Source organism: Mastigoproctus giganteus, chromosome 10, assembly GCF_048544385.1.
Source record: "Mastigoproctus giganteus isolate SK-2022 chromosome 10, ASM4854438v1, whole genome shotgun sequence".
In the NCBI taxonomy this organism is placed as follows: domain Eukaryota; kingdom Metazoa; phylum Arthropoda; class Arachnida; order Uropygi; family Thelyphonidae; genus Mastigoproctus; species Mastigoproctus giganteus.
The window spans coordinates 35523966-35548594 of NC_143584.1; the positions used below are offsets into that span (position 1 = coordinate 35523966).

At 35.4% G+C, this 24629-nt stretch overlaps 1 protein-coding gene across 2 annotated transcripts in view; it reads left to right on the top strand.

Moving 5' to 3' along the window:
• The window catches only part of LOC150078971 (coiled-coil domain-containing protein 152-like), a 93796-nt gene that overhangs the window by 9600 nt on the left and 59567 nt on the right, over window positions 1–24629 (top strand). For both annotated transcript variants that reach the window (XM_090383445.1, XM_090383446.1), the window contains exons 2-3: window positions 4991–5087; window positions 15913–16018. In XM_090383445.1, coding sequence (XP_090239571.1) covers window positions 4992–5087; window positions 15913–16018 — 202 coding nt within the window. In that variant the 5' untranslated portion in view covers window position 4991. The remainder of the gene's footprint in view (window positions 1–4990; window positions 5088–15912; window positions 16019–24629) is intronic.

Genomic DNA, 24629 nt, shown 5'->3' on the forward strand with positions numbered 1-24629 from the left:
TACAATAGAAGCAGTGCAAGAATTGATTTTGCCCATGTCTGTGGTTGCTGTTAATCTTTTAGTGTGTGATTTCCCCCCCCCCCCAGCTAGCAGTTTTATTATATCCCTTATATCATGTATAAGGGGCTTAGAGGGGAACAGGTATCCTGTGTGTTATCAGACACTCAGCCTAAAACACTGATGGATCCAATATCTCTCTATTACAGAAGATTTAGGAGAAGTCCGGTTGGCCTGCCTCCCTAAAATCCACTCATGCACACCTTCTCGATGGTAAGCCCTGTTACGTCACTTAGGTGGCAACGAACGTGTAGAGTGGTTCTCTTCAAGACGCCTGGTCAGCGTGAAGAGGAAAAGACCAAACCCTCCAGCAATGAGAGCACAACAATACAAATGGCCCTCAGTCCCCAGCAGCTTTCACTCTCCCTCTTACGGCAGCGAGAGGATCAGAGTGGAAGCAGAGGGTGCTAAGAATCTCTGGGTACGACCAGGCTGCCATGCACGGAAATTGAACTTGGCTTGTTATAACGTACGATAACTCATCGGTGAAGACAGGATATTAGAGCTGGAAAAGGAATTAGAAAATGTGAATTGGAATATCATCGGTTTGGCTGAAACAAGAAGAAGAAATGAATCACTTATACGTTTATCAAGTGGAAATCTGCTGTACACCAATGGAAACAGTGAAAGGAGTGAAGGTGGAGTTGGGTTTCTGGTCCATAAAGATTTTAAAAACAACATTTTGGAATTCAAAAGTACATCACCAAGGGTGTCAAGACTAATACTCAAGATTTCTAAGAGGTACAAGCTAAAGATTATAATGATTTATGCACCAACATCGAGCCATGATGATGAAGAGGTTGAAGAAATGTACACTGAAATTGAGAGTCTTCTAGATGAGCAGAAAACCCACTACACTATTATTATGGGGGACTTCAATGCTAAGGTTGGAAAAAGGCAAAACAGTGCAGAAAGAGGAACTATAGGAAATTTTGGAATTGGTGAAAGACTTGTGGAATTTGCAGAATCTCAAGGAATGTCAGTAATGAACACTTTTTTCAAGAAAAGGGTGAACAGAAAGTGGACATGGAAGAGTCCAAATGGATTAACAACTAATGAAATCGACTTCATCCTCACTAACAGAAGATATATTGTGAATGATGTTACCGTCCTGAATAAGGTAAATGTTGGAAGTGATCACAGAATGGTAAGATGTACACTTGATATAGATGTAGGAAAGGAAAGGAAAAAACTGACTCGAGTAAATAATACAAAGGTCTTTGAAATAACAGAGGAGAAAAAAAGGCAGTATGTACTGGAACTTAAGAACAAGTTTGAGCTTCTGCAGACTGCTCAGGACCAAGATATCGACGAAGAATATTACAACTTCCTGAAAGTGATAAAGCCCAAGAAACCTATAGGGAAACAGAAATCCAAAGAAGAAAAAATTAGTCAAGAAACACTTGTCATGATGAACCAAAGACGATAAATGAAGAGCAAGAAAAACACTGACAGGGAGAAAATTGAGTGCACTGAGTTATGCAAAGCCATTAGAAAGAGACTTAGAGAGGACATAAGAAGATTTAACACAAGAAAAGTAGAACAAGCATTAAGGGAAAACAAAGGATTTAAATCAGCAGCCATGAGCAGTAATATAGAAAGACAAATGATACTGAAACTGAAGAATAGCGATGGTGTACTTATAAACAGCAGAGAAGGCATAATTCAAATAGCAGAAGACTGCTATAGAGAATTATACAAGGAGCGAGGGAATGATACCAGCAGTGGGGAAGATGGATTGCAAAGTAGCAACACATACGACATACCCGATATTCTTCCTGATGAGGTAGAACATGCATTGAAGAAAATGAAAAATCGGAAAGCCCCGGGGAAAGATGAAGTTACTGTAGAGTTGTTAAAATTGGGAGGAAGAGACATAACACAAAAACTGGCAAGGCTCTTCACAAAGTGCATTAGAAAAGGTGTGATGCCTAAGCAGTGGAATAATGCAATCATAGTTTTGCTGCATAAGAAAGGAGATAAATCAGAAATTGGAAATTATAGACCAATTAGCTTGTTATCCCAAATCTACAAGTTGTTCACAAGGGTCATTACTAACAGATTAGAAAGAATACTTGATGAGAATCAACCGAAAGAGCAAGCTGGCTTTAGGACAGGATTCTCAACTATGGATCACCTTCACGTAATATCACAGCTAATGGAGAAAGCAAATGAATATAAAACACCATTATGCCTGGCATTTGTGGATTATGAAAAGGCATTTGACTCCATACAGCATAAGGCAATGTTTCGGGCACTAGAAAGACAAGGCATAGATACTCCATATATTATGATTTTGAAGAAAATATATGAGAGTGCTACATCCTTTATTAGACTAGACAAAGACAGTAGGAAATTTAAAATCGAGAAAGGAGTTCGACAAGGAGTCAATGTGAACGGAGAAAGGAGTCAATGTGAACGGAGAGTACCTAAACCATTTACGATTTGCAGATGACATTGTGGTCATAAGCCACGATCCCAAAGAATTAGAGGAAAATCTTAATCAGTTATGCACAGTTAGTAAGGATTTTGGACTAAAGATGAATATGGCTAAAACAAAAGTAATGATGAACAAGTATGCCACAGAAAGGGAAATAATGATTGAAGGAACAGTAATTGAAAAGGTGGAGTCATATACTTATCTGGGACAAGTTATTAGCTGTAATAATGATAAATGGCTGGAAGTCAAGAGAAGAATAAATTTTGGATGGATAGCATTCAGGAAATATAGTCACATACTGAAGAGCAATATCCCAGTTTGTCTGAAACGTAAAATAATGAATCAATGTATACTCCCCACCATGACTTATGGAAGTGAAACTTGGGCACTCACCAAAAGAATGGAAGAGAAGCTAAGAACTACACAGCGAAGAATGGAACGAATTATATTGGGAATCAGACTGTTAGATAAGAAGAGAAACACATGGATTAGGCAGCAAACTCAAGTAAAGGACATTCTTATCAAAACTAAAGAACTAAAATGGTCTTGGGCAGGACACATAGCTCGAAGACATGATGACAGATGGACTAAGAAAATAACAGAATGGTACCCAAGAGGAGCTAGAAGAAAACCTGGAAGACAAAGGCGGAGATGGATAGATGAAATTCATGAGTTTTTGAGTAGTAAATGGATGGCCAGTGCTCAAAACAGAAGGAACTGGAAAGTTGCTGGAGAGGCCTTCATCCTGCAGTGGATTGAAAATGGCTGATGATGATGATGATGATATATCATTTATTATATATTATCCATTTTTTATATTTTAGAGGGAAAGCTATATGACAGTTCTGAAAAATACAAGATATACAACAAAATAACTTGTATTATTTGTATTCATGTTATCTTTGATTTTAAAAATAATAACTGTTTTTCCAGCCAAAAGAGAGATCTTATTGTAGGATTAGGCAACAAGTTTTGGAGAGGAAGGGATGAAATGGAAGATCATTACAAAAGGAAATAGAATTGCTTCTGTAATCACAGCTATGCTTGGGTAAGGAATTGATTCTACTTCCCTACCGAGGACTTTAAAGACACAATACAGTGCTGGGGGCTACGATGAAAAAGTTGTACACTTTCATAAAGTGTACAAGCGTAAAGGGCTGGGAAATGCATCTAAATCATTTGTTTATATTAATTTAATATTTATAACATATAAAGCAGTAAATATGGTATTATTTATGATAGCTGATTAAGTACAGTTGACTATTTCAAAACAATTTGGGTCTTGAATGTAGGTAGGATTGTTCAGTTATTCTTCTTTTGTGAATGCTGTTTTCTGAAGTTCTGTGTTTTGGAAAGGAAACCAATAAGTCTTTATGTGCATGCAAATATCAGGAAATATGTGAAACACATGCAAAAACAAATACCAGCACAGATAAGAACAGATTGAGGCAGATAATGCAGAAGATACTCTAATGCCCAAGGATTAATAAGGCATGCCAAGTGTTGCTTCTTGAGAGAATCAAGAAAGAGGTTGAATCTGAATGTTGAAGGAAAGATAGTCTAATTTTCTTTTCAAAAACAGGAGTGACCAAGGTCTGTGAATGAATATTGTTGTTTCTTGAGTTTCTTGAAGCCATTCAAAGCCTTAAACACATCAATCAGATCACCTTACAGGTATCCCATCTCCAGATGCTGCAGTTTGCAAAACTTTAGATTTTGCAGAAATTTAGGGCAAGAACCTCATACAACTAGAGCTATAGAACATATTTATATATTGTATGTTGGTTGAGTAGGCTCAGTTATTATATACAGACTGATGGTGTAGCCTCAGCCTGCATAAAACAGTGAATAAACTGAATTGGTTACTAAGGGCATTGATGTCATATTGGGATGGATTTCATTGTGTAGTTGCTTTGCTATTGCATTATGCACTTTAAATTTTTATTGAAAGTGCAAAATGCAATATACTTCTCCAATCAAGCAGCACTAAAAAGTGCTGCTTGATTGGAGAAGTATATTGTTATTTATTTAAAATGTATATTGCTTATACTCTGGTTTTGGTCCTTTTTTTCTGCAGCTTCATCAGTGGGGAAATAGGCACTGTAAGAAAATGATTCAAAGGATTTGGTGATAAGAAATGTTGTTTTGACTGCAATTTAAGACACTTTGAACAATTTGAAAAGCCAATAAATGCATTCTTCATAAAATGATTTCACCATTCTTGGTAAAGTGACTTGTATACCACATCTCAGGTATATTATATTATGCTATTTTAATTCATATTAAATTATATTTTCAGTACTATATACATTAAAACATTTTGAAATAAGTATGTAGACCACGAAGAATATATATATTTTCGGTTTCTCTATTTTTTTTTTTTTTTTTTTAATTTATATTAGGTACTGGTCCAAATATATTATTTAGATAATTTACAGTATATGTAGTATCTAACAAATACATGATTACTCACTGTTATAGTTTTTATTTCAGGATGGATCACTCAAACAAAGATGATGATGCAGTTGAGTCTGACATTAAAAGTAGTGATGTTGATGAGATACTTAATAGCTTTTGCGCTTGGAAAAAGGTATAGTGATAGCTTTTGCAGATTTATATTATAATAAAAATTGCTTTGATCTTTATCAAAGCAAGTTTTGTTATAATCTTACATTGACAGTAAAAATTTTATGCTCATGATAGTACTTCATAGTTCATTGTTTGTGGAGCTTTGTATTATACAGGGCGTAATACAAAGATTTTAGAACCTAAAAACAATAAATAAAATAAAAATAAAAATTTATGTAAAACAGAGGTCTGATTTCGCCTTGTTTCCAAGTTACAGCCATTTTTGCATTCTAGCAGCTATCTGGTTATGTTTACAGGAAATTCTCAAAATGACCATGTGCCTGAATATAAGCCTGCAAATGCCTCATTATAGACCTCCTCACCCACTCAAAACCAGATGTCTGTCGGATTTGCTGGCAGCCTTGTTCCCCATGTTGGCAAAGCATTTCAATGTTATCAATTGGTGTGAAATAAACAATGGCTTTCATATGGTATCACAAGTGAAAATCAAGTGGATTCAGGTTTGTAGGTGTGCAGGCCAGGCAATGGGTTCTGCACAACCACCTAATCTTTATTAGGGAATTGCTCATCCAAAAAGTTTTTAGTGACATGGCTAAAATTACATGGAGCACCATCATGCATAAAGCACATGTGACGAATGACATCAAGTGTAACTTTTTCCGACAACTCATTTAAAGTTTTTCTTAAAAAATTGCAGTAGGATGTGCCTGTTTATCTCCCAGGCAGAACAATATGCCCAATTAAATTGTCACGATTTTATTCCTGCCCATACATTCATGCTGAATTGTTATTGGTGTATTGATTGAACAATGGCATAGGGATTTTCTTCGGCCCATCAATAAGTATTGTGAAAATTTGACCATACCATCCTTAGTAAATCTACCTTCATCAGTAAACAATACAGTGGATAGGAAATGCTGATCACAAGCACACATCTGCTGTTTGTTTGTTATTTGGTTTTTAGGAGCATTAGCAACTAAGGCCATATTGCTCCGGAGATATGCGGTGGTCATTCCCTGACCTTTCTGCATCCTCCATATTTGGTGGGCATGGGCTCGAATCCCGGTGTAATCAAGAAGCGTGTGCTACGCACTGCTGCTCCTGGCTACGGAGGCGCTGCACACATCTGCAGAAACCAAGTACAAAATGCTTCTCATGGCAGGAAGTCACCTTCAGTAAGTCTTTGTACTTTCTGAAGATATGGATAAAGCTGTTGGTCCTTCTAAAATTCTCTACGCAGTCATATGTCCCACATTCTCTGCTGTTGCTGATGGTATCCGTCACCATTTTCTTCAACATGATTGAGAATCTGTTCTTCTGAATCAACAGTTCTGGTGCTGATGTGTCTACCACCATCTGAAACTCATTTTCTAAACGTGAACCTGTTTCCACAGACTGTTCTTGTATTCTCTGAAAGGTCTTATTATTTGGCTCATGATGATTAGGGAAGTTTTCTGCATACAGACTTCTTGCCTTGGCTGCATTGCATCTAGCAAGTCTTTTTTTTTTTTTTTTTATGAAAACCCCAAACACGAAAGGTATCAAAACCTATAGTACTTAGTACCGTGCATGGGTTGAAGGAGAAGTACGGGGGAGTCTATACATAAGATAAATGTCTGCCATCTCTTGAATTGAATAAGCTTCCATTATCACAGCGAACAGTCTTAAATATTAATAAAAAGCTCCAAATGTAGGGCCAGGAGAACCAACTGAAATCACTCAAAAAACACTATGGGATCTTGTTTACATAACTACAGCAAGACCCTCTGAGATATTGAGCATTGTTTGTAAACAGTTGAATGGAGCCAGCTATGCCAACTCAGTTTGTGGAAAGAATTGCTCGAACACAAAAATGGATGTAACTCGGAAACAAGGCAAAATCAAACCTATATTTACACAATTTTTTTTTATTGCTTTTAGGTCCTAAATCCATCCCTGAAGTGAGTCCCACATATTTATGATGCACCCTGTATAAACAGTCCAGCTTTTCAGATTGTTTTATTTAGTTTCACGAATATTGAGCTCAAAACTACCAGTGTTCATTACTGGCAAATTAAAGTATGGTAGAGCGTCGATAATTCAAACTGATTGGGACCGGGGGTAGTTCTGACTTCCGATTTGTTTGTATTTTCGAACTATTCAAAAATACTGTTCCAGAGACTAAAAAAAAAAAAAAAAAAAAGTTTAGCAAGTTTCGAAATAAAATTTGTACTTATGTAGTTTTATTCATACATAAATAATAAAAAAAAAAAAAAAAAATGGAACTTTCAACTACAATGACACACATATATATATTCAAAGTATTTTATTATTTTCTGCTGGCTCCAGGGTTTTCCCTTATCCATCGCTGAAGAGTAACTGTACTATTATTTACAATTTATAGTTTAGCGAAACATCTTGAGCCACCAACTTAATAGCAATGATTACAATCACATAAGTCTCTTGCCTGAAACCAATGTAGTTAGCTGCACATTTGACTATATATTAAAACTTCCATCAGCTGAGAGCCAATTATACATTAATTGCAACTCAGTAATTACAATATGTTGACGGCACTGATTTCTACATTAACTTTCACATTCACAACTTATACAGCTATACAGATAACTAAAACCTACCGATTTGGTTACAATGAAGTCTTACAATTTATAGAATTTAGGATTTACAATTTATACACCGTATTAGAGGCCCAAGTCCTAAGACACTGCCCACCCAACAGTGAATCTGGCACATTGACACAGGTAATATTTGATCTATTCAGATATTACCTGTATATTAATCAACATATAGTGTTATGCATTACATATCAGTCGTCCATAATACTTGGAACTCAGTAATTACAATATGTTGAAGAACCAATTTCTACATTAACCTTCACATTCAAAACTTATGCAGATAGCTAAAACCTACCAGTTTGGTTACAATGAGGTCAGACATTATATTTTACAATTTATAGAATTTAGGATTTACAATTTATACACCTTATTAGAGGCCCAAGTCCCAGGACACTGCCCACCCAGCAGTGAACCTGGCACATCTACATTTATACAAAATGCTAACAGTAAGGCCAAGAAAATGAGGCTATAGCAAATTATTTTCACTGCTATTTATTATTACCAATAGCTCACAGTTGGCTATTTAGACAGATTTTACAAGTCCAGTCAGCAGACACCACTGTTTTGATGTTGCTAGCATCAGAAGTTTATGCAGTTTCGACAGTACTTTGCAGCTTGTTGAGAATTGAAAGACTTACCAAACGCCCCTAATTGGGTATTTCTGCCACTGAATAAAAGTAATTATCGAATATACTAGTCTTCAATATGATAGTAACTAATTTAGTTTAGACAAGTCATTTATAATCTGAGGAATCTGATGGATATTAGTGCAATTTTGGTATTTAATGCATCTATTCAATACAGTGACAAAAATATCAACATTAATACAGTTCATCCAACAATATGCCTGTCAGACAATAAATACAAATGAATTTTCAATCCATCAGAGGTCCTATGACTAAATGTATTAAGACCAGGGGATCTAAGACCAGTACCACTATTAAAAGCCTTGAGGGTTTAACTTATCATTAGTCATCCTCCATGATCTGTTTGATTTCTAAATTAGATGGTCACTCGAGCTCTTGAATGTGGGAACTATGCCTCTTAAGTTGGAATGTCGTTTAAAAGTCCTCCCTCGTGTCACTGGAATCTATGTTTAGAGGTCCAATGGCTCGAACACAAGAGCCTAATCATTCTTATTTTGACACTTAGGCTAATGGCACATCTTCTTTAGCATCCTTTTGATTTCCAGAAGCCTTTAGCATCTTTTTGATTTCCAGCATTTAGGAACCAGACCTGATACCCTATATTAGCTATATAACAATACAATTAATACCAAGGCAACTATATACAGCAATAGTACACTAATAACATAATTATACTCAGTCTTCAAGTCCTTTCCTTCTGTGGAAAGCCTTGTCTGCAAAGTTAGCCAGTGCCTGATAATTTTCTTTACATTCTAAAAACTTGAAGTTATTTACATCATAAACTTCCACCAATGTCTGAAGTTCAAATCGAATATCTACATAATGTTGACATTCTAAGATTACATGTTGGATTGTCTCCTGTGAGCCATATTTACATAGAGGAGATGCAGCCAAACCCAGAGTAAATAACTTGGAGTTTAGGCTGCCATGCCTGGATAGAAGGAAAGTTAGGTGAAGACCTGGGTTAAACCAGGGCCAAAGTTTTTTTGTCAAATTCAGCAACTTGAGGTATAAAAAGGGTAGTAATTCCTCCAGTGTTTGCATTAATCCATTCGTTTTGCCACTCTCGGAGGAACTGGTTTCTTATGTATAGGCCTGTATATACATGTGTATGTATACACATATGTATAGGCCTCTAAAGAAAATAATTATTTTTTGCTGCACCATTTTCGAACTTTGTTTCTTTGCTGCCAGATCTATCACTCTTTTCAGCAAGAGTAGTTGAGTTGGACAGCATCCAGTTTGTTGATCATTTGTTGATTCAGCATTCAGTTTGTTTGTTGATTTTCACGTATCATTTAATTTTTTAATTGGTAAGGTAATAAAAGTGTAAATTTGTGCAAGATATAAAATCTTAATTTTTATGGTCTGTGGATAATATTCCTCTGATTTTTGCTTATTAGAATTGCCATTTAATAGAATCAAAATTCGATTCACAAACATGATCACAATAACAGGGGCTCACATCTGGTGAGTTACGGGCTTGACACACCCAGGGTCCTGAGCTGGATATCATCATTCTTCTCTCTCTGTCTCAGGGTAATTCAGAAATTTTTTTTTTTTTTTTTTTTTTTTTTTTGTGGCTGGTGCAGCAAAAGCCTCAGGCTTCCTTGCACCATTTGGCTAATAATAATAATAACCGGTCTTACTGTAATTATTTTATAGCACCAGCATAAAAAATAAATAAATGATAGCTCGTTCAGATTATTGATGTTCGAATTTTCAACGCTCTACTGTACATTAAATTTGAACAAAAGCTTAATATAGTGTGAGATGTTACTCGCTAAACATATAACACTAATAACTGAATGTGTAGTCAAAACAAATCATGAAGCATTGTCTAACATACTGTTTTACATTTGGAGTGGTTTGGCCATTGTTGTTTAATGAAATAAGGAAAAAAGGAAAAGAATAAGATAAGTGAGTTGTTTTTAAGTTGGTAACTGTTTCAGCTCATAAACAATCCACTTAAAAATGTTTAAACATCATCCATCTTTTCATTTCCCATTATACATTTTGTTCTTGCCTATTTAATTGATATTATATCTTGCCTATTTGATATTATATATTTGGATCTTAGAAAGGCTTTTGATACTGTTGCACATTGAAGACTGCTGCAGAAATTGGAGCAGTGTGGCATCGGAGGCAAATTGCTGCTATGGATAAAGAGATGGTTGAGGGAGAGAAGACAGAGAGTAGTAATCAAAGGACACTGCTCATTGTGGACTAATGTCATTAGTGGAGTTCCTCAGGGTTCAGTGTTGGGTCCATTGTTGTTTTCTATATTTATAAATGATATTGATGATGGTATATCAAGCTTAATGTCCAAGTTTGCAGACGATACAAAGGTTGGCAGGGTTGTTGACGACACTACTGACAGTATGCTGCTGCAACAGGATCTGGAAATGTTGAGCAGATGGTCTGAGAGGTGGCAAATAAAGTTTAACATTGACAAATATAAAGTATTACATATGGGAAACAGTAACTCCAGAGCAATGTATCAACTCTGTGGTACTACACTGACAGTAGTAGAGAATGAAAAGGACCTGGGGGTGGTTGTGCAGGCAGATATGAAGTTCTCTGAGCAGTGCAGACGGGCTGCAAGAGTAGCTCATGGTGTATTGTCAATGATATATAGGAATTTTTCTAGCAGGGATAAGGAGGTGATTATTCCCTTGTATAAGGCAATGGTCAGACCACACTTAGAGCACTGTATACAGGCCTGCAGGCCTCATTTCAAGAAGGATGTAGAGCTGCTGGAACAAGTACAGAGAAGGGCAACAAGAGTAGTGAATGGAACAAAGGGGTGCTCTTACGAAGAAAGGCTTAAGTTTTGCAAATTACAGTGTCTGGAGACTAGGCACTGGCGAGGTGATCTGATAGAGGTGTATAAAGCCTTGAATCCCATTAGCATTGAGCATGCTCAATGCTAATGGGATTCTTCCTCTTGCTCAGAATAATCACCTGAGAGGGCATAAATTCAAATTGAGGAAAGACAGATGTAGGATAGATGTGTGGAAATTTGCCTTTAGCCAGCGGGTAGTTGGTTGGTGGAACAGACTTCTAACCCTTGTTGTGGAAGTTGATAGCCTAAATAAATTTAAGGCTCAGCTGGACAGGTATTTCGAACGAACGGAGGGGTGAGGGAGTGGTTTTTTTTTTTTTTTTTTGCTGATGCTGCGTAAGCTTGCTTTCTTGCATCATATGCCTCTACTAATGCTAAAATGCTAATGCTAATAACTTTTATCTATCAGCACATATCTTAACACTTCAGTTCTCATCATTTATATTTATAAAGTTGTTATAGTATCTGAAGGATTTTTTTCAGTTTTTAAAATTTAATTCTTCCATCTTTTTCTTTTTTTTTATAGCTTTGGAATATTTTCAAGAACATATTTACCTAGAGACAGGACACCCCCATCTTATGTGTCAAAGTGGGTCATTTAACTGCAGCCTAATTTTATCAGTAAAATGCATATATAACGGATAGACAGGACAAGAGAATGAAAAAGGTCAGCTTTTAGTTAAAAATCACAAACTCTAAGGCTGTGCAGCCAGTTGACATGGATGGCCAGTGCAATGTGAAGTGACTCTGGTTTGATATAAGTACTAGGAAAACAAAATTGAGAGTAAGCATGTGTTGTGTAGGCCTGATGAGTTTGGCAAGCAAATTGACAGACATATAGAATGGGCCAGTAAATGAGAATGACTTACAGTAGGGAATTTTAACTTTCTAGATATTGACTGGAACTTGTGGTTGGTCACTCACACAATAGCAAGAAGTTTGGATTTATTGGATGACTGTTTTCTATACCAGCATGTAGAGAGGCAGTGAGAGAAATCGATACTCTTGATCTGATTATCAGCAGTGACCCATTATGCAGTATGAATCTGCAGATAAAAGATGTACTGGATGGTAGTGATCACAACATATTGATATGGGATTTACATAAAGATGCAACTATGTCAAGCACAAGGCGAAGATATTTTGCTTTCATAAAGGTGACTATAGTGGTCTCAAAAATTTTTAAATTCTGTGCAGTGAGATCAATTGAGAAAGTTGCCAACAGTAAATTCTAAATGGGAATTCCAATTACAGATGGAATCTTAGAAGCTACTAGGCTTTTTATACTAATTAAGAGACATTGTTGAAGGCTTAGACTTAAATGGATGTCAGATGAGACCCTCAGCAGAGAATGCATGGGAGTGCATGTAAATTATCAGGTGATACAGAAGCCTGCAGTAGCTAGAAACTAGCCTGCAATGAAGTTAATCAGCTTCCTATAATCTCTTATAATCTCTGTGGTGAGTATGATCTAATTATATTAAGGGAGGCAGCAAAAGAGGTCTGCAAACCTTTAGCCCTAATTATGAGAGCATCCATGGATTTAGGAGAGGTCTCTATAGACTGGAGATCTGCAAATGTATCCCCGATTCACAAAGGAGGGAGTAATTACAGTCCTGTTAGTTTGACATCTGTTCCTACAAAAATAATAGCCACTGGTTAAAGAAGTAATTCAGGACCACCTAGAGAGGAAAACATTTATACTGCAGTCACATCATGGATTTGTTAAGGGTCTGTCTTAATCTGAATGGATACAGTGACAAAGGAACTGGATGTGAAAAATAATTTTGACATCATATACTTAGATTTCAGAAAAGCTTTTGATACTATTGCACATAAAAGGCTGCTGTGCATTGAGCAGTGTGACATTAAGGACATGTTACTGCTGTGGATGGTTGAGTGGTAGAAGACAGTTATCAGAGGGCACTACTTCTCTTGGACAAATGTTATTAATGGATTTTCCCAGGGTTCAATGCTGGGCATGTTATTGTTTTTGATATTGATGAAGGCATATTGGGCCCAATGTTTAAGTTTGCAGATGAGATGGTAGGCATAGTAGTTAATTACGGTAATCAGGGTATGCTACTGCAATAAGATCTTTTTAAATTAGTTGGATGGGCTGAGAAGTGGCAATTGAAGTTTAATATTGACAAAATGAAGGTACTTCTTATGGGTTGCAGTAATCGTGGATTAATTTATCAGCTGTGTACCTCACTTACTGGAGTGGGGAATGAAAAAGATCTGGGATAATCATGTATTCAGATATGAAGTTTTCTGAATAGTGTAGACAGACTGCTATGACTGTCCATTGGGTTTTGTAAATAGCATACAGGAATTTTGCCACTGGGATAAGGAGGTGATTATTCTGTTGTTTAAGGCAATGGTTAAGTCGCATCTTGAGTACTGCATACAGGTCTGGATGCCTTATTTGTAGAAGCATGTTGATCTGTTGCTGTGGATGTAGAGATGAGTAACAAGATTATTAAGGAGAACAAAAGGGTGCTCTTAGTAAGAAAGGCTTCAGTTCTGGGAACTTCAGCATCTAGAGACTAGGTACCTGTGAGGAGATCTGATTCAAGTTTTTAAGGCTCTAAATGGATTGAATAAGTTCTATGTCAGTGGAATCCTTCTTCCTCACTGGGGACAAATTGAAATTGAGGAAGGATGGTTGCAGGATAATTGTGTAGAAGTTTGTCTTTGGCCAGTGGGTATTTGGGTTTTTTGGAACCAACTTCCATCTGGTGTTGTAGAAATCGGTAGTTTGAATAAATTCAAGGTAGAACTAGACAAACTGTTAGTGGGCATAGACAGGTGATATTTTTTTTTTTTTTTTTTTTTTTTGCTGATGCTGTATAAGTTTGCTTTTTGCATCATTTTCCAGTACTAATACTGATTCATTTTGTTTTTCAATATCTGACACAGCCTGTTGGCCAATACCATATTCTTCAGCAATTTTTTTTTCTAGGAACACCACTTGAAAATGGTGTTCCTGGAAAAAAACTACTTTGAGCTTGTTAATGATAGTTAAAGTAACATGTTTTCTTTTTGTTCCACTTTTCAATTCTTTAGAACCCATAATTATATAAAATATGTTAATTTATATACATATGTATATATGTATAAAGAAGTATGCAAATATGTTGTTCAGTATCGCTGTTGACTCTGAGTCGGACTTCCGTCCGACTCAGAGTCAACAATGATACTGAACAACACCCAAGACAATGTAATGTATGTTCTGCACAGAGAGGGACAGAACATACAATGTAATGTATGTTCTGTCCCTCTCTGTGCAGTCAATGAACGTGCAGTGAGAGTTACTCATCTACCTTCCTAAATCCCTTGTATCTTTCAAAGTACTCAACTGTGAACAGAAATTTCATATTTTGATCCGGATTATCTGACATCCAGATTAACTGTAACCGGATTAACAAGGGTTTACTGTATTTCTAAATGATTGTGGTTTAGGTGAATGGCAGTTTGTACACAAACTACAAATACCTGAGCCTGCTGTAACAGTATCTGTCTTATTCCTGTCATTATTATCCATAGATAAAAAATTCTTTCTAGTATACAGAGTTGGCCAATTTGTTAGGTACATCTACCCGATAGCGAGTAGGTCCCTTTAGTCCTCAGAATATTTTTGTGGCATGGATGTAGTGTTAAAAGCATGATGCATGGTTGCTGGTCCATGTTGTGGCTCTCTGCTCTATCCACCTCATCTCACGCTGGTCCAATTGGATTGAGAGATGGTAAATGAGGAGGCCACTGCAGCAAGCATTCTGATATTTGTGGTACCATTTCTGTACAATTCTGGCCTTGTAACATAGTAGTATCCAGTTGGAAGAACCCATTTTAAGATGAATACACTGCAATCATCAAGGTATGCACTGGTTGGAAACAATTTCCAGATTATCTGTAGCATACAAATATTGTTCCATTGGTATCAAGGGGCCTAATGTATTGTTGCCCATTGTTGATGCCTGGTGGATGAGTTCATAGACTCATTCTGTTTTCATCATATTCTGGTATCTCCTTAGCCTGAAACAGCAGGAACCAGGATTTGTCAAACCAAATAACATTTTTCCATACCTTCTTATTTTTTACTAATGAAGTGGAACCCATTTGGTCATTGGCAGTAATATCCTATCTGTAACAAGGTATAGTGACTTCTGCATTCTGAAATGTCTCTTTGGTCAACAGTGTTGTGCTGAGTTGTTATGCAACTAACTGTAGCATTTCTGTCATCCCTTCAAAAATCTTTTCATCCTTTTAACATCTGGATTGCTGTTGGCCAGATATTATTTGGTTATTGCACCAATCTTATGCACTCTAGATATAGCTGTGTGTGAAAATCCCAGTAGAGTTGCAATTTCCAAGGTACTTGTATTGGTGTATCTGTCTCCAACTACTATGACACATTCAAAGTCACTTAAATCTTTTGTCTTGCCCATTCTCACACTGGATTACATACATGTAGTATTCCTATGCACTCTCATCTGCTTTATATCACTGTATGAACTCATGTTGCTGTTATTGAAGGAGCACTCTGTTTCATGAAAAGAATAGATGTACCTGATAAAGTGGCCACTCAGTGTTTGAGCTTATGGTGCCACTCATTGAGACCATCATATTTTATCATAAGATGTTGATCATATTTGTATAAAATGTTTTTATAAATTATATACATTTTAAGTATTTTTTTTTATTTTTTTATTTCAGTCTTTTCAACAAACATGTGATGAAAATTCAAGTTTGAATGAAAAGTTGCTTTATTTTGAAAGAAAATATCAGGCATCATCTGAAAATGAGAAATTGCTTACTCAAGGTATGAAAAGTGGTATAAACTGGTTGTTTTCAATATAACTGATTTGCAAATGTTCCATAAATTTTTATTAGGTTTTTTAATATTATTTTTTTAATTAAATTTATTTTAGGCACATAAGAGGCATGAGCCAAAAGTTTTATGATTGGGGCAGTAAAATTTCTTTATACTTTAGTTACATGTTGCCTTTGGCTCCTTCAAAGTAATATTTGAAGGTATTTTTTTTGTTTGTTCCCTTCAAAGTAGTCCCCTCCAGAGTTTATATATAACAATCCCAGTGATTCTCCCACAGTTTGAAGCATCTCTGTAACTCCTTTTGCAGATGCTGCCCAACACTTGGTGATTCAGCTTGAATCTCTTGATGTCTTTGAATCTCTATCCTTTTAATTGGATTTTTATTTTGAGGAACAGGAAGTAGACACAGGGGCCAGTCAGGAGAATAGGGAAGATGCGAGACCATTGCTATTTTGATCTTGTCTAAAAACTTTTGAACTGACAAAACCATGTGGGCTGGCACATTGTCATGATGCAGAAGACAATCCTGAGTGTTTCCTCCTGGCATCCTTCCTCAAATGCCTTAGGACCTCAGTGTAGAACTGGTGATTTACAGTTTGGCCTGACATAACTGTTGATGAACAATTTCCTAATTGTCAAAGAAAACAGTCAATATGCTCTTGATGTTTTGTCTGACCTGCCTTGCCTTTTTTGAATGTGATGATGATAGACTTTTCTACTAGGAGGACTGCTTTGTCTCTGGGTCATGACCATAAACCCAGCTTTTATCCCCTGTTACGACCTTGGAAAGAAGTTTTTGTCATTTCTGGACTGAGCTTGTAGGTCCCACCACAGAAAGCTGTTTTGTTTATTGTTTTTTTTTAAATCGCTCAGCAAATGGGGCACAAATTTTGCAGCAATCTGCCCAATGTTTAAATTTTCAGTTAAAATGCTGCTTTGAATGTGTACTGTACAATAGATCTAGAATGTCACAAATATCATTAATCGCATATCTTCTCTCCTCTTAGGTGACTTTATGCACTTTTTCAACATTTTCATAAGTCCAATTTGATGATGGGCGACCTGAGCACTCAAAATCCTCAACCAAAGTTTGGCTGCCTTTGAAACATAAATGCTATTGAAAAGTTTTTACCCACAGCATTATCACCGAACACTTGTTTAATTATTTTGTAAATCTCCAGAGCTTTTTTCCCAAGTTTATGACAAAATTTGATGTAAATTTGGTGTTTCTTAACATTTGCTATCTTGTTTGGCTACAAAAATTTGCAAGACACACTCAACAGAAATGCACTTAAAGATTGTAAAAAGCACACTGTTCTATTGATATGAAACTCCCTATGCTAGCTCACAATGAATTAGTTAAGCAGTATCTAATATTGCTCTACTATACTAATTGTGGTTCCATGTGACCAATTTGCAAATGCTTGATTTGCATGTTGTATATATACATTACTTAATTTTAAAGATATTTGGATTTCTTTGGAAATGTGGGCTTTAAAGAAAGGTGCTCTGTAGTACAAAAAAAAAAGGTTAGAAAATAAACATAAATAAATGAATGTATCCAGTGATACTTTGTTATTTAGGTCATTTATGGGAATGATTTGAATGAAAATAAGATTGCTTAATGATTAGAGATGTATTCTTTTCAAAGTTAATGTCTGGAATAGGAACCTATCCTGCTCATTCCTACGATTTTTATAACCAGGTTAGAAAAGCCTTTTGGTTGCTGCTGATGGTATAAGGATAACTTCCTTCATGCCATGCAGATGGTGATGTGTATTTGCTTGTCTTAAAAAAAATCATGCATTCATTCATTCAAATATCTGGGTCTCTTGTTTTGATAGCATTTAACAGATCACTTTTGGAGGATGTTTGAATATTTGATTGAGCTGATTAGATTATTTTGCCTTTGTATAATGCAACAGCAGCTTACCTTGGGAGTCAGTGAGCAGCACAAATGTAAAGATTACATTTGTTTGCTCACTGACTGCTGCCTATAGATAGCTCATATTTGCAGTGAGCTATCTGTGGTAAGAACTGGTTTATGCTCTGCTGAGACGTATTGGATACACTCACTATTACTGAGCATGGTGCTCTGGCATAGGGGCGCCTCCGTAGCCAGGTGGGAAGGAGCAGCAGTGCGTAGCGCACGCTTCTTGATTAGACCGGGGTTCAAGCCCGTCACCACCAAATACCGAGGATGCAGAAAGGTCAGGGAATGACCACCGCATATCCCGGAGCAATATGGCCTTAGTTGCTAATGCTCCTAAAAACCAACTAACAAAAAAACAACAAACAAGCTCTGTGGCACCTTAGTTGACATGATACATTCAACCTGTCACTTTGTTTGGAAAGGGCTGGATTTTGGTTCCTGTTAATGACTAGAGGAATTTCTTAAGTCCCCTTCAATTGGGAGTTAGTTCCCTCCACGAGATATTCTGGCTTTTTCAGTCCACAAAACATGCAGATTGCCTGTGAATACACATTTTTACCTAAAAATACATGATGCAAATAATTAGTCACGAGCTCTGGTGCTTAAATAATAATAATAAAAAAAAAAAATGAAAAAAAAGTAAACTGCAGCTATTATCAACCCACTGCAGGATGGAAGCCTCCTCAACAATTCATGTTGAGGGAAATGGACCATAATCTGTCCTGTTGATCCAGTGCGGGTTGGCAGATCGACTGTATTTAGCAATCAGGGGCTTGAACCCGAGTAGACTGGGGTTCCTGACCACTCGGCTATGGAGGCCTTCAATAGTAATTTAAATTTGAAATTTTTATTACCAAATGCAATCATGCCTCTGCTTGTATGCATAACAAATAACATAAATTAATATCCTATCCCATTAGAACACTGAAACGGTAGGGGTTAGCATCCAATTTATCATTAGGAACAAGAAATCTTCTTTCCATTTGATTTGCCCTCACAGAAATAGCTAGACCTAACTAATATTTACTGGGAATCGAATAATTTTATGACTGAAAAGGTAGAAAAAGAGAAATTATGGTTAAAATATTATAAAGATTAGGAGGAGCTTTGCATCTATCCAAAGTTCTTTCTTTGAGTGGATGTGGTACTGCATGTGTATTTTTGGGTGCCATCTTGGATTAATGAATCTCAAACTTGATATGCATAAGATCCGGAACTAAAATGCTGACTGCAAGTTGAGTTTACTGTCATGTAAGTTATTCAGTAGCATAGTTTCTATATACAGTAAATCAGCCGAAGTTGTACAGTGGCTTCATTATATAACATTGTTATTTGTGAATTCCTTCAACTAGGTGCCTATCTCATTATACTTTGAATAAGTAATGCCTCCCTGGTAGAGAAGACTATTGCTACTAATTCTCAGTGGATACCACCACCCAGAGGGCTGCTTCAGAGCTCTTTGATCCCTCATGGGTGAGTGGGTAGGTGTCTGAAGAGTATACAAATGACAATCTGGTTATGAATTATTTTCACAATACAAGAGATTCCAAGTGGGGCGCAGTTTGATACATATGGGATTTAGGGCTAAAAAGCCTCAATTTAGGACTGCAAAATCATATAACTGTCATATAAGTTACTGCAATAGCATCATTTCTATACACAGTAAACCAACCAGAGTTGGGCAGTGGCACAACTTATATGACAGTGAACCTCAAACTTTAAACCTTGTGTAAAAACAACTTGTTGGGTAGTCTTTTTATTTATTTTACTTTTAAAATCTAAAAAAAAAAAATTTTTTTTTTTTCCTACCAAAAAAAAATTGTCCTCACCTCAGCAATTTTGAAAAAAAATCTCAGCAATTTTGAAAAAAAATTGCTGAGATGAGGATGATGAATAAAGAGAATAGCATTGCATTCCAAACTTTAACAACATATACAGTTAAACAATTAACAAGATTTTTGAGTTTTTATATATATATATATATATATATATATATATATATACATACACCCAGGTCCTGAGCTGGATATCATCATTCTTCTCTTTCTTGGTGATTCCTTTCTGCTTCTCTCTCTCTCACAGGGTAACTCGGGAATTTTTTTTTTTTGGCTGGTGTTGCATAAGCCTTAGGCTTCCTTGCACCATATGGCTAATAATAATAAATAAAAATAAAATATATCAAGCTTAACTTGTTTAAACAATTAATGGATTAGCTTTTGGTTTTCTTATTTAAATAAATTATAATTTCTTCTTCAACCAGCATAAACTTTTATAAACACTTTAAAATATATATATTTTAAAGGTGACTACAGTGGTCTCCGTAGCCGAGTTGCCAGGAGCGGGAATGCAGTAGCACACGCTCTTTGAGTAGACCGTAGTTCAAACCCCTGATTGCTAAATATGGTCGATCTGCCAACCTGCACTGGACCAGCATAGCAGATTATGGTCTATTTCCCTCAACATGAATTGTTGAGGAGGCTTCCATCCTGCAGTGGGTTGATAATGGCTGCAGTTTACCTTTACCTTTTACAGTGGTCTCAGACAATTTTTAAATTCTATACAGTGGGACTAACTGATGAAGTTACCAACAGCAAATTCTAAATGGAAGGCATTCAAAACATGCTTTCCATTGGAAAACTTTCTTGGAAGCTACTAGGCTTTTCATACCAACTAAGAAATAGTGTTCAAAGTTTAGGCCTAAATGGATCAGATGAACTAACGAGACTCGTGGCAGAGAAGAAAAATGCATGGGATGAATATAAATTATCAGGTGACGCAGAAGTCTACAGTAGATATAAGCAATGCTCCCTCTAATTGTTCTTATAGCTGCACAGTGTAGAAATGCACCTGATTAAAAAAAAATTCAGACAAGATTAAATATGTGCAATATTTTTTTTGCAAATTGTTTTAATTATAAGTAGGGACATACATAATAATAAAAAAAAAAAATGTTAACAATAAATTTACACTTTACAGTTAACTAATGTGTAGGTTAGTGCAAATGCATCATTTTAACATAGCTATCTACCAAAGTAGTTAAATTAATTAATTAAATTGGCATTGTTTTGGTTATATCTCATATTGTGACTACGTTCACAACGAGTTTCCATGGTATTGCACTATCTCGAATAAATAACATTTCACCAGTGGAGAAGACTATTGTTATTTGTTCTCAGTGGATACCACCACCCAGACGGCACTGTTTCAAAGCTTGTTGGCTTTTCTTCGGTGGGTGGGCAGGTACCTTGGTGTTGCAGTAGTGACAATCCAGTTATGAAGTATAACACTAACCTACATATTAGTCATTCTACCTCGTAGCATGAGGCCTTTGCCCTTAAATACTTTATACTTTACAGTTAATTATTTATTTTTCTTGGAATTTTTCTCTTCTGTTCTTTGTAGAAGTCCATACTTTGTAGACATCATCTATATTTATTGTTGCACCATTAGCTAAATGCAATTTGATTCTCATAAGGTCACTTAAATGATCTTTGTGTATTCTATTTCGATTTTTTGTTTTAAACGAATTCATAGTGCTAAATCCTCACTCGCAGTCTGCACGTGAAGCTTGAAATCTTCCCATAATATCATAGAGAATGGATATGTTGCAAAACTCTAAATTTGAAAGTACGAAATTTAAAGTGTCACTGAAAGTTTTAAATGTTCCAGTTTTAGTTTTTTCGGCAATTATAAATTTTAATTCCGAATATTCTTCTGATATTTTAGAAATAACATCCCTTTCGTTATTTGTAATAAATCATGAATATTTTTTTGCAAGGCGTATCACATTAAGTTTCCCAAAGTTAAAATTATTGCTTTCATTTGTGATAGCATTAATATCAAATACTTTCCAATAGTTTAATTCATTATTAAGGAAATCTGTTATTTAAGTGATCACATACTCATTTGATAAAGTGAATTATAGCTGCAGTGTCAACATCACTTTGAATTTTTGATAATACTTTTTCACATTTTTACTCCAGAAAATATTTTGTCCAAGATATTGGCTTCTTAATTTGTTTATTTTAGCTTTAATGTATTGATGTGTATCAATAATGTTTAAACAACTTTTTTGTAGATATTTGCAAAGCGATGCAAGCCCTCCTAATATATCATTGAGTGCAATTAATGCCACATGATATTTGTCAAAATTTGTAAACAGTACAGGCAGTTCTCGCTTTACAAGTTCCCGGGTTTACGAGTTTTTTCCCCTCTAAGTATCAAGCATCAACAAAATCGAAAATATGAACATTAATTTCAAAAAATGAATGTTAAACATTCATAAATACCGCATTCCAAACCACGTGTGTAGCTATACAATACAATATACCCTGCTTTATGATATCAGTTCCAGAGAGACTATATCATTAAAATATCATAATGTGAACCGTTAAAATATCATTATCATATCATAAAATATCGTATCTTGAAAATATCATAATGTGAACCCAATTACACTGTTTTTTGGTAATTCGTTTCAAAATCTCTGAAGTTAATTTTCGCTGTATAACTAAGCTATTTATCTCTCTAAAATGTCATTTTTTAAGGTCACAAATGTGACCTTAGGGCCATATAAAAGGTTGTGAGCGTGGTTTGTAAATTGTATTAGTTACCAATTCAAATCATTAAAATGCACTACATGTTCATCGTTATCATATGTTCCGTTATAAGAATCAATTTTAAACACCTTTGTGATATTTTTCTAAAACACACTTCTGGAGGTCATGATCATAAAACAATAAAAGAATTTGCACTTTCTTATTTATTGGGCTTTTCTGGTGCTTCAAGCAATTATAAACAGGTAGTAAACTTGATCTCTTTGCATTTGCGATAATACCAATAACTGCAATTATGTGGTTTTTAAGTTATGGTGAAATGTTTCCCCTTTACTGAAATCTTCAATCATATAAAAAACATAGATAAATTTTCAGAATCTTCTCTTCATTCCTTTTTTTTTTTTTTTTTTTTTTCCTAAACTTGTTACTCCACGCAAATCGTGTTAGTTGCAATTTATGCATTCCGTTAAAAAATGCTTATGCATGCTATTGAAATTTGTAAAGAAAAGAGAAGATTATCTTGGAAACAAATGCCTCTTGAAGCATTTCTGAAGATGACTCCTTGTGCAACAAACCAACGAGTGCCGAGCCAATAATGAGTGATGAACGAGTGTGCATTTAGTCAATGATGAGGAAGAATAAACATTCTTCGACATTTGTAAGTCATAAATAATTTCTATATTATTATAATTTGCTTGATTTTACAGGCTACGTTTTCATTTCTTTTGATAAATCAATCATTGTTTAAACGGCGCCTCCGTAGCCAGGTGGGAAGGAGCAGCAGTGCGTAGCACACGCTTCTTGATTAGACCGGGGTTCGAGCCCGTCACCACCAAATACGGAGGATGCGGAAAGGTCATTCAGGGAATGACCACCGCATATCAGGGAGCAATATGGCCTTAGTTGCTAATGCTCCTAAAAACCAAATAACAACAACAATAATAACAACAACATTGTTTAAACATAAACTAATTAGCTAACTAATTTCATTGTTGAGAACCATAACCCCTATTTTCAACCTTATGTCTATGGGAAATAAATATCTGCTTTATGAGTGCGCGCGCTAGGAACAAATTAACTCAAAGTTGAGAACTACCTGTATTTACTAATAGGATCATTACATTCGTTAACCTGCTCATTGCAATATTTAATTAATATTTCATAATTTTTTACTAAAGCATCAACTGCAAAATGTCTGGATAACCATCTGACTTCATTTAATGGTCTAAAATATACATGTTCTGTAAACTAGTTCTTCTAATTTTCCTTTTTTTATGCTAGACCTGCTAAACATTGTGTGTACGGTTCTAAGCAAAGTCTCTATATCTTGGCATAATAGATACATTTTTGCATGCGTTGTCCAATCCTAAATCTTCTCTGTGTGCAACACAATGTTGTTCAGATAGATGTAATATTTCCTTTTTGAGAATTGCTACTACTCCATTTTTACTTCCAAGCATAACACTTGTTCCATCTGTTCTCCCCATATTTGTCGTAAAAAATTATTTTTTTCTAAAATGGACATACTATCACAGTTTGTAAGCTTCAAAATACCTCCAAATACTGTTTTGTAATATGTTTCATTTTTACTCAAAATTTAAAATACAAAATTCATACTTTTTGTACTGAAATATCAGTACTTTCATCTACAATTAACATGTGGAAAGTAGATTCTCATATTTCATACAATTTTTATGAGAACAGAATTTATACATTCAACAAATTCAAATGAATAATTTTTGGTTCTCCAATTTTTAGGTATATCTATAAATTTTTCCATGTGTTCATGAATGTCTTGTACAGAGTTCATTGATGCATTAATTTTTATGGCTAATATCACATCATTAATTAAAACCTTAACCACATCAAATTTTGATTTCAATCATTCACTACTTTCCTTTTTTATGTTACATGCTTCTACAGTTTCCGTCAAAATACTTAAAATTCCACCTTTTTTCAGATTACGTAACTTTGATAACTGCGTCTACATGTAGCTTCTGACTTAGATGCCATTTTAAATAATCTAGTTTCCATTCTTCTCATTTTCTTCCTATACTAAATTCTCCTTCAACTTTTGCTTCTGCACAAAAAGTACACATGACGACACCAT